Genomic DNA, 12,488 nt, shown 5'->3' with positions numbered 1-12,488 from the left:
GTGGAGCCTGCAGAATCCACCACTCCCGAATGAAGTGTCTGGTGCTGGGAATCTGGTGCACAGGTCCTGGCTGCACCTGGTGAGAGCAGGAGTGGACCTGGTGAGGCATAGGAGGTGCCCGGCCAGTCAACCCACAGAGCCTAGTCCCTCCACGCGCCGGATGGTTCTACCTCCCAGTACCGGCAGAGTAGTTCTGGAGCAGCGGATTGTGTGGCCCTGTTTTTTCCCTAATGGGACTGATCGAGGGTAGCTACTGGGACTTAAGTCGGGACTTGATCACCCCGGCTGGGTCACCTAAGTGAGGGGTATGATGTTGCAAGACCCGAAACCCTGAGGACCTTGGGATGCATCACTGAGGATACGTCCCAGGTGCATCCATGCAAAAACATTTTTCGTTTAGGGGAAGAAACCAGGGAAACTTCGCTTTGGTCACAGACAGACACAGACTGGCCAGGGGCCATGAGGTCAAGGGAGAAACAGAAGGGGTCAGAATGGCAGAGCCCACACCTCAAGCCTGACTACAGCCTAGACACACTGGACATACATTTGAAGTCTTTTATGACACACAAAGAAACATTCTGAATGTATTCTAGAATTTGTCTTCTGAAGAGAGTCAACCCTACTGCCAGTTTAAACTCCCATATATGATGCAAGCTCTTCCCAGGTCTCTGCTCACTGGTCCGTAAGAATCGAGTCAGGCTAGCTGGTTCACTCATTGCCCAGCGAGTTAGCACCCGTATTTTTATGAATGAATTAGGACCAATATAGAAATGGGACATGTACATTCCCATAATACCATTCCAAGAATAGAATTCATTGCAGAAGAATGGGATATATTCAACTCAACTGGTTGAACTCAACAGGGGCTCAAGGGCAGAGTATGTGATATAATCTTAAATGTAACATGGTTTAATCTAAGTACTGTACCAACTTCATTACAGTCCATCGCATAGGAGGCATACATGAGATAGGCTTGCTTGAATGATTGGAGGCTAGCTCACACCTTGTTCTGTCTGAATTAAGGAAAATGGTGAAAATATCGAAATATGATCAGACAAAAACTGGTTTAAAAACCTGTGAAACCATTGCTCTGGTCAGCTACAAACTTAGCGATGTCTTCCCTTTAATTATTATAATATAAGGGATTGGGCGCTGAGAAAAAATAAAAGACCCTCTGGTTATCAGAGGTCTGACCAAGCTTTTAGACAGAGGTTTACTCTCTGTGTATAAACCTCTTTGTTAAAGCTTGGTTTTATCCATGATAGCGATACCTGTACATTCCAACAGGAAGGAACCTGTGATCCAGGCAGCACCGTAACCAGTTTTTATGTACTCGGCAGTCGGCACAAGATAAGTCTGACCTCAGGCTGGAATGTCTACAAAACCAAGCAATGTGACCGCTCCAACTCACTGGTTTCAATATAGTTACATTTGACAGAAAGTGTGATACAGGATCTTTACTGTATACACAGAGCTCAGACACAATGGAACGCTGGTTCTCTGCCCTTTCTAGGTTACAGTTCCATAGAATGGAGCGGAAAATGTTGTGTGTGTATATTTGACTGGAGATAAACATAAAAAAACAATGGATGAGGCACACGCTTTTACTTTCCTTGCTTTTACAACTTTCCTTAAAAAAACTAATGTTTATGTACAAATAAGAATAATTCCACAATATGGCTAAAAGGGAAATAAAACTATCCTTATTCTTAATACTATTATACACTATAAAAAAAACAATGCCATAAGTATATAGACTGCCATAAATGGGGGTGGAGTGAATTTTTATCACTGTCACAGCTGATAGACACGTGTCAAAGGGCATTTAAACTTTATTGGCAGCCTTACGTCAGAATTTCGAGGGAGTCTCTCTTATCGTCCTGCAGGCACTGAGCCCAGCGATTAGGGGTTATCTCTCCCATCCTGCACTGGAGGCTCGGCCCTGAGTTGAAACAGGAAGGAAGGCTGGGGCTGTGACTCCATGGCTCCAGGCACACAGCACAATACAGCAAGAGACAGGCCCAGGTCCATCAACCCACTCTGCAGTGTAGAAAAACACAGGATCCCCAAGACATGACCAGCATATCAAGCACGTCAGAGAGAATAAGAGATGGGGTGCAACAGCAAGAGAGAGAGAAAACAAGTTTGCTGGGGCACCCTCAAAGTCTTTAGCATAATACTCGTTGTTTTGGGCTTGTTTTCTATTCGTTTTCTGTTAGTTTATGTTTATGTTTATGTTTATTGAAGGATCCCCATTAGAGACACATGACTGAGCCTCTAGTCTTCCTGGGGTCCTTAGTATGTTGCAAACACCTTTCTAGCAAAGATCGATTGGAAATAATTGAGCCTGCCAAGCAGCATTGTTTCAGCTAGTTACATCAAACATCTGAAATTTGCAGTCTTCACCTTTTATCAGAATGAAACATTTTGGCGGACTGCATGCAATAAGAATGCTTGTCTTGTTACCCAATGAAAGCTACAAGCATAATTTAGCCACAAGACCCACATCTACTTTTTAAATGAAAGTTGAGTCAGAATGCATTCATCCCTTTGATATCCATGTGGTGCCAAAGTCCCGCAGAGCACAGCCAAACAGGATCCCAGCCTTCAGGCTCTCATCAGCTTTCCTCCTCCTGCATCCTTATCCTTTGCATGATTTACATTTACATACAGTACACATCTTACGAAACAGGTTTTATTCCATGTGCATATTGTAGCCTGTTTTTTTCTGTCTCTGTGGTGAGGAATATAACAGCATAAAATTGGGTGTATTTCAGTCATAAAAAAGTTCTCTAACGCTTTTAACCATTTAAGCCCTGTTTGACCAGTGTTCCCGGGGGGCACTCTCATTTTCCCCCTCTACACCAAATCTTTACCAAAAATAGCTGAGCTTGTAGATCTGCAATTTTTAAAACATTTTGAAAATGGCTATGACGACCAAAATAGGGACACCAAAATACCAAAATAGGGACACCAGGGTTAATATGCCTAACAATAAGTGGAGTGTTGTTGAGATGGATGCTGTGGCTGAAGGAAAACAGAGCTGATGGCATAGAAACCCTCAGGCCTAGTTCACACCTACACAACAAATGTTCGGTCCGTGTGTGATGCCTGATTGCTTTTTGATTGCTGCTCCAATTCATTTTCAATGGGAGTCACATGGTTTGACCAAACATTTTTGTTTGATGAGGGGGGAGCATTCAGCAATCAGCGATCAAACACAAATGTTTGATCAAACCACGTGACTCCCATTGGAAAAGCATTGTGGTGGCCCAAAAAAACAAAAAAACGACCAAACATTGCTTGATTGGTGTTTGGTACGTGTGAATGAGGCCTCATCTACTGTATATGCATGACTGATTGTTTGTTTGTTTGATTGATTGATTGATTGATTGATTGATTGATTGATTGATTGATTGATTGATTGTTTGACTGACTGACTGACTGACTGACTGATTGAGATCTGTTAGGAACCTTTGTCTGTCAGGTGGCATCAGATTACATGCAACAATACAACACAGAAACAAACTAGAAATGCACTCTGTCGAGGTGCCAACTTGCGCCTTGCACACAAGTAGGCCATACATGGCCTACTTGTGCGCAAGCAGAGCGTGCAAGTACTGCTACTAACTAATGTCTATAATTTAAAACTGCTGTTTTAATAGCAGTTGTAATCCTTTAGACCCGTTATTAACCTTATACCAACCTTGAAACGTACCTTAGTTACGTCACCATCAACAGCCAATAACACCCACCCAACATATAAAATACGATATGACTTAACACCCAACATTGAAACATATCTTAATTACGTCACCATCAACAGCCAATTAGGGACCATGTATGGTATGATATATATACCATACATACAGTACCATACATACGCAGCCGATCACAGTACGTGCACGCTCTGCTTGCACAAGTAATCAAGACAACAAATCAGAATTAGAATCAACTTTATTGTCACAACACAAGTGTAAAACAGTGGGTGAAGTTTGTTTTGGGTCAAGCGCCATCATTTTTGTTAAAAGCAGAATGGGAAGCATAAATGGGGGCAGCAAGGGGAAAAGAGAGAAAGATCAATAAAAAAACAAATGTGAATCTACATTTACACATAGTATCTATAGGCCTATATATGTGTGCTTGGTATATACTGTACAAGTGTACATGATATGATATGGACGTTAGTTAAGGAGCAAGAAAATAAAAACCAGTGTGTTGTACATGGGATACATATAGCATCACATACACAACACACATTCAGTATAGGCCTACAACACATAGCATTATACACAAGACAGCACACACCATTACACACACATACACACACACACACACACACACACTCGTGCACAACACATACTGTATAGCATCACATGACTTAAGGAAGTAACAGCAAAGCGAGGGATATACACACTGAAAAATAGCTCCCAATAATATTTTCACATTTCAAATGTGCACAGATGAGATGACACTGTGGAGCTTGCAGTTGACAGTCCCATTTTCCTGACTGTTCTTCTTATATGATCAAGTGTCTGCATATTTCCACAGCTTTCCTTGTCTTCAGATAGCAAGCATTTTAATTTATTCACATGTTTCTTGTTAATCGATTGACTATCTGCGGCACCAATAATGCTTGACTGATTGCAATGGTGTGTAACATAACAACACTGGCACATGATCAGCAGCTGATAAAGAAATAAACACAACACAACATAATGTTGTGGGCGGCTCCTGCTTGCAGGCAATCCTCCTGGCCACTGTGTTCTGTAATAAACATGCTTGGTTGCATAGGAATTAGGAAATAAATGGCTATCGTATCCACTATCCAGTGACTCCTGTAGGAACAGAAGCCTACAGTTACTACTCTGAACATTAAATTAACAGTCCCCCCTTCAAACCTGAAAACCAAAGGTGATCGGGCTTTCTCTGTAGCCGGTCCCACACTTTGGAATAATCTCCCAATCCACATCAAGGTTAGCCCCACCCTGGAGATTTTTAAATCTAACCTGAAAACACATCTTTTCAGTCTGGCTTTTAATACAGTGTGAATTTTAGCGTTTATTGTTGTTCATTGTTTTTGTTTTCTTGATTATTTTGTTTGCTTGTATTACATGTTCTGTTATTGCACTGTGATAGACTACGGTCTACCTATTCTGGAAAGCACTTTGGGTCAACTGCTGTTGTTTTTAAATGTGCTATATAAATAAAATTGACTTGACTTGACATGTGTACATATTCTACCACAAATCATACGTCATAGAATATTACATTCAAATGATTAATATTTTAGAACTTGTTAATGCAGAAAATCACAAATAAGACAGAAACACATGCCATTGCATATCATGCAATTATGCTGTGAGGGCCTGGAAGGTTTATTCAGTGCACATATAATTGCACGAATTTTATATAGGCAATATGCAATAAGCACATCAAGGCTAAAAGCACTGTCAGTTAACTTTTTCCTGTCATTTCTATCTTGAACAGGTTCCACTCCATTCCATTCTCGCTGTCACTATAAACTTTCGAAACGCCTAGTGAATCCCTTCCATTCTCTCCTGTCATACTGTACTGCCCCTTCCCCATTGTTGTCCCCTTAAAAATAACAATGACACTAGAAAGAGCTGTCGCGCATGATCACGACGTTCGACTGTCAGCAGCAACATAATTTGTGACCGCACAGGCTACATGGAGCAGCAGCAGCACTGCTCTCACATTGCAATTCCCCGCATTCTGTACTGAACATCAGGTGCCAGCTCCATCATTCGTCGCAGGACTCCAGGGGGCGGGGTTCTTGACAGCCACTCAGCCAGGTCACACCCCCTGCACTAGCACTTCATGGCTCTTAGAAAAAACTAAGGAGCGCAAAGACAGTCACAGTCTCATAATATCATCCAGGCCAGGGCGAGCGGCGGGCGCATAGACACTTATGACAACATTATACACGCGATTAATTATTTTTAAAACCATTCATCACCGCTGGGCATTTTCTTCCGATTTCCCAGTTTTCTTCCACGGGTGTCTCATTCTCGTTTGAGCTGGATCTTTCGTGCCAGAAGATGTGTGTGGAGAGCGATGGATGCGAGATTGAGGACTGCAGCAGTTCGGATGTGGTCCAGACACTGTCGGGCAGCATGAGTCCCGCACTGAAATCCAACCCGGACCTTCACCCATGCAAGCCCGGCCAGAAATTCCGTGCCGCGCTGCTCAGATGCCGTACTCCCACTGCTGCAGCCGGGATCCTCAGCTTTGGGAATGTGCTCAATTACATGGATAGATACACTGTAGCCGGTAAGACACCACTCGTTTCCTTTATCTATAGGCAATCATTTGATGGCTCTTTAGTCTTTATTTCTAGGGCCACTTCAGGGAACATAATCTGGATTTACAGGTGCGGGTTAAAGATATTTTGAAGTGAACTCATATATCATATCCCATTCCCAAGCCGACATATCCTGATATTTTAGATCCTGTCAGTCACTCACAACCACACCATGCGCACCTCAACTGTGAGACAAATCAAACAATGGGTTTTGCCCACGCGCATGGACTTGAGCAGTGGAATGATCGTTTTATCTTTTTTTCCCTTGACATGATACCATGCTATTGTTTGGAACAATAGCCTAAAGTGATTAGATCAATATCCGACTTCCTCAGTAGCTATAGCCTATCATAGGGAAATAATGAGCAGTCACCTATAGGCTAATTGTAAATCAATCAGGCTACTCTATGGAGGTGTCACTGAACCTGACCGCTTTGTGTAGCCTATTGTATATTATGTGATGATATTGTCTTCAGTTCGAATGTCATATTCTGATCGTTCCAATTGCTTCAAAGATTGACATTTTGAATGAGAGTATTGGCTTGATATCCGATGCTGTTCTGTTGCGATGCAGATTTGAATGCAATATCCACAATTCAGTGCGTTATGCAGGTGTCTGTGCCACTGCCATTCTAGTGAAATGTGTTGTAGCGAACGAGTGGTTACAGTATTTTTTGTTTCCTCACGAGCGAAAATAGCCTACACTATATGTTCATGTTAATTTACCACAATTTCAAGGAAATCCAATCCATATTTTAAATTTTTAACAAAAGATTTGTTAGGGTTATAGCTAACCTACTTAATTTGAAGAAGGCCCATGTATAGCCTAACTTGGAATTGTAATATAGGATACATACATACATAGCCTATAGTAATTATATGCAATAATGAAATTATAATCCAATATAAATCAATTAATTTATTTGAGTAGGCCTATAGGGCTATAGACCCACATGTCTTCTAGCTTTGCATGTTATTTATTCATTTTTTTATCCAATAGTAGATTGGTAGTAGCTAAATGTATGCATCATTCCTTATACAGGGATTATGTAAACCTTTATAAAAACAGTTGTTTACTCAAAATCTGATTATCACCATTCAATTCCCCTATTAGACTACTTTTTGGCATTGCTACAGTATATTGTGGTAAGATTAGCGCTATCATGATCCAGACTTTGGACTGGCAAGAAATGGGTTAAACATACTGCCGCAGCATCCAGATCAGAGCTAGAGGAGTGTGTTTGGCGAGAGCATGCTGTATAAGGAAAGGGATGCTGAAGTGTATGGTGACATTCTATCATCTCCTACAGCTGGCTTTGTACACTTTGCCTATAATTATAAACCTAAGATGACATATAAACTTGGACCATAATCTGGCATCTCAATAAATGGATTAATTCTTGTCATAATTCCACACCATTGCAAGTGAAAGAATGCATGCGCATGGCTTAATTGATGCCTCCCAGGCTTCGGGTCCTGTTTGTCAGCAGTCCTAGAGTTCAGCAGCTACACAGCTTCAGGCATTTGACTGATGTTCTCTTGGGATGACTGAGGGTTTCAGCTGCTGAAACAAAATCCATTCGGAGTATGTGTTGATGTACAGTAGCATATCTTATCTCACCATCTTCAAGTGCCACTTAGTCACACATCAAATATCTTGAAATGCCACATTCTTACATCATGGATCCAACAGACGAACCAACCAGACTGGCTCACATTCCCAACACCTTCCTTCCTTCCTATCCCTTTAACAGAGAAAACCCCTCATTAGTGGGCGGAAAACCTTCTCTATTTGGCTCTGAGGCTCATTCCCCTAATAACGCGTAGTAGTGTCTGCTGTTATTGAGCAGATTAATTTCGAGTGAGCACATCTGTCTTTTACTCTGAGTGTGTGTGTGTGTGTGTGTGTGTGTGTGTGTGTGTGTGTGTGTGTGTGTGTGTGTGTGTGTGTGTGTGTGTGTGTGTGTGTGTGTGTGTGTGTGTGTGTGTGTGTAGAGTGAGGGGAGGAAGAAGGGGCAGATTGATGGGGCAGATTGCAGCAGTCTTGGGTTAAACCCTCATAGGGAGAGTGCATGCATGTGATGGGGGTTACCTCCACGGCACCTGCATGCTCAACTTATGCATTATGTATGGGCACCATGTGCAGCTGACCCTCACGCAGAATGACAGGCAAAAAAACAACAGACACACAGCCCACATAGTAAAACAACACAACTAATACATTATCTCTCTCTCTCTCTCCTTGCCTTCGGCATGTACTATATTGGGATAGTCATTTAGTGCTGGTGCAGCACATCTGTGTTCATAGTGGGAAGTGTTTTTGTGGGGGCGGGTGAGGGTGGAGTGGGGTGGGGGGTGTTATAATGAATGGGTCACTGCCGGGCTTCGTAGTGCCTCTTCCACGACCACCATATAGCCTCTGTTGTATCCACGTGGTCTCTCCCTGACCTGTCTCTGTAAGAACAAGCATGATGGATTTGTACAGAACACAAAGGGGCGGATGAAGCATGTGTGATAGGGCCAATTTGTCACTTTTGTGGTCCCTCCCTTCCTCTTCATCCACTCTGCTTTGTTTTTTCTCTTACAACCATCTCAAATGGCATGTACTCAAAGCACATTTCAACTGATAGATCCTAATTGTGAGCATGAGCACGCACGCACGCACGCACAAACATACACACACACACACACAAAAGAAGAGGTGAGAGGGAGTTGGGAGGGGCTGATTGCTGCAGTGGCAGGCAGGAAAGTGGACACAGAACAGAATGCACGTTCCGTTGAGCCATAGCGTTACCGTGGCGCTCCATCAAAAGGTCCTTGTACCAGCAGCTATTATTGTAGTGTGTGGATCACTAAAGCATTGTTGTCGCACAGACAGAGGGCCATGCCGTTCCACACACCAGGGCTATTCTGTTCTGCAACAATGATGGGAAAATTGCACACAGTGTGCGCATGCGCTCACACACTCTCTCTCTCTCACACACACACACACACACACACACACACACACACACACACACACACACACACACACACACACACACACACACACACACACACACACACACACACACACTGACACACACAACACACACACACACACACACACACACACACACACACACATATTCTTTCTTACACAACCACACAAGCAGGCAGGCACACACACACGCACCCACGCACGTGCACACACACACACACACACACACACACACACACACACACACACACACACACACACACACAGACACACACAACACACACACACACACACACACACACACACACACACACACACATATTCTTTCTTACACAACCACACAAGCAGGCAGGCACACACACACGCACCCACGCACGTGCACACACACACACACACACACACACACACACACACACACACACACACACACACACACACACACACACACGCACACACACACACACAGATAAAAAGAAGCAGATTGCATTTTATAAACCACTGCTTGCCTTATCCAAGATGATGGTTAGAACCACAAAAGTCTCAGTGCCTTTTGTTGAAGGTTGTTTGTGTCTGGATTTGATACATTTACAGCCAATATACTTTATACAAGACTTAAATATCTGAGTGGTGTGGCCACTATTTGAGGAGTTGAAACAAAGGAATAAAATTTGATTGTTTACAGACCTTACCATATTGAAGCGTTAGCATGAGCAAAACTGAAGTCATTATTCATTCATTTAAAATCATAAAAAAGAAATATAGTTGGCTCTAATGGCCGCAAATTATAATACATGTATCAAACTTTTCCATATGTTACATATTCATGGCCAAAAATGAGCTTTCTGTTTTCTGTTCAGCCCTGTCCTCCTAATGCTGGTAAGTTTATGTGGCTTCTGTTGCCCAGAGCAGTGGTCCACAAACAGTCATAAGTTCTGCAACCACCACTTTCCACACTGTGGACTTGGTAAACAGACGTGGTGGGCTGTCTTTTTTTAGTCACACATGCAGCGGCCTAACCCAGGTGTGGACAAGCACAAAGGACACTACTGTTGCATTTTTGGTACTGTAGGTGCTGAAAAAATGGTTCCAAGTGACAGAGGTTAATGTTAAACATGGTGGAGGGAGATTTTAGACTCAGCTGTTTATGCAGTGGGTGGGCTTCATGAAGCCTATAGTTGTTTTACGACCATCTATGAAACTGTAAAGGGAGAAAGGAGGAGGGTCTGGACTCTAGGTGGAATGATGCTGCATGATGTTCTGCCTGCTCTGTGCTCTCTTTTTTATGCCATTTAAATGTATTTATGTAGGGGGAGAGAGAATTGGTGAGAACCACACTGCAAAATCCTGAGCATCAATTTAACTCTGAGAGCAAATATGGACCTGAGCTGCTCTTTAGAGCCTGGATGATTGGAGTGGAAGTGTGAGCGATCTGATGAGTTACGATTCTCAGCCCGGGTCACTGTCTGGCTTTTATGTCCACAGATGCATTCGTTTAAACCTGCAGTCACTTACTGTGACGAAGACAATAAGATTTAAAGGGATTGGGGCAAAGCGACACCAGCTTTAATTTAATTTGCGGTAGCTTGGAAACCGACTATAAAATGCTCTACCAGTTGTCCCACTGCAGACAGTCCAAGCCTCCCAACAGCTTATGATAAGGACGGGATTAAGTGTTTCAAGGGAATATGAGGGTACGCTGGACAGACAGTCAGCACTTAAAGTTATGTGTGTGTGTTAGGGTCCACACTGATCTGTATCGACCCCAGTCAGTCACCCCACCTTGTGGACCCCCATCCCCCGGACACCCCCCATCCTGTAAGGGGTACATTGGCGGGGTACTTACTCCAGCCTAATCTTTCTTGCTGGGCAATCTAAAGCTTCCAAGGACTTCATGTCTCAGTCAAGCTGTTAATTATGGACCTGTGGCGTGCTGGTGACTAATCCAGACATTTACAGGAACACCCCTAAAATATGCCATGTCCCCTCTGGACAAGTGGAGTTCCCTCATGTGTGAGCACAGGCTGTTTTGCACAGACCCAGATGACGTGCGTGCCGTAATAATCCTCTTAAAAGGCAGAACTCTTTATGGTGCTGGAAGAAAGATGTATCTATTGTATATTCTGCTGATCCATCCAGTCTGACTGGCTGTGTTTGATTTTTACCTCCATTTCCTTGCGGCTATAATCATTATTATTTCCTGGGGCTTTGCACAACACTGTTTGCAGACTTGTATTGAATTTAAGATAAGATAATAGCACAATTCTTAACCTCAGCTTTTGTTTTACATTTCAACATATAGAGCAACAGATAAGGGATAACTTTAGACATTTATATATTAGTAGTTAATATCTACACAACTATATGAGATGCTTTAAAAGTTATCCTTAACTGCTGAAAAAGCAGTTATCCTGGTATAAAGAATCATGACAGTGTGAGTGTAGTTGGTACAAGGCCTATAAATCCAGTAATCCACAAAACCAGTTATACTTGCAATGCTCTGGAATCCTTTCTACTGCTAACTGTGAAATTAAATATGTATATTGTATTATTGATGATTAACTATGCTTGCATTTCGGAGCTTGGGTGGAATTCTTTCAGTCCTGACATTAAAAAATGTAATCTACTGGATGATGTCTGAATGTGGGGGCAAGTGGATTTATCTGTTCAAACACCAATGTGCTAAATGTATATGAATATAACATGCATTGTGAGCAATTTCTTTTACCATTTTCTGTTGGTCTTTCAGTACACAGCTCATTATTCTCACAACACAGTAAAGCCAACCTTCTTATATCCCTAGAGAGTTTAGGAAGGGGGAGGATGGAAAATGGTAGGGAGGTGACTGTCAGGAACATTAAGGGGTATGGTTCAAATCCTATACATACAGATACGAAAGTAAATAATGAAGTCAGAGCATGACAACTGGTTGTTGAAACCGTTGTCTGTGAAGCTTGACATTTTTGGGTGGAAATGAGCTGGTGCATATTTTCCCCTGAGTAACAGAGAAGCCTACTGTACATAAGGTGTTAAATGGAAGTAAGGATAATTTAAGCAGGAATTGTCTTGCCACTCATTGAGTAACATGTGAGAAAGGCTTCAGTCTCTTAGGGGTTGACTGTTGGTTATTTTACTGTTGGTTATTTCACACTTCTGTCTGTTCTGAATCTGTATCCTGTTTTATGG

At 42.5% G+C, this 12,488-nt stretch overlaps 1 protein-coding gene across 2 annotated transcripts in view; it reads left to right on the top strand.

The window, feature by feature from the left end:
- Positions 1-5,913: 5,913 nt before the first annotated feature.
- spns2 (SPNS lysolipid transporter 2, sphingosine-1-phosphate) overlaps positions 5,914-12,488 on the top strand; it is a 70,923-nt gene continuing 64,348 nt past the window's right edge. For both annotated transcript variants that reach the window (XM_079508440.1, XM_079508441.1), the window contains exon 1: positions 5,914-6,294. In XM_079508440.1, coding sequence (XP_079364566.1) covers positions 6,063-6,294 — 232 coding nt within the window. In that variant the 5' untranslated portion in view covers positions 5,914-6,062. The remainder of the gene's footprint in view (positions 6,295-12,488) is intronic.

This window comes from Electrona antarctica, assembly GCF_951216825.1.
Source record: "Electrona antarctica genome assembly, chromosome: 8".
Taxonomy (NCBI): domain Eukaryota; kingdom Metazoa; phylum Chordata; class Actinopteri; order Myctophiformes; family Myctophidae; genus Electrona; species Electrona antarctica.
This window is presented reverse-complemented; position numbering and strand designations above follow the sequence as displayed.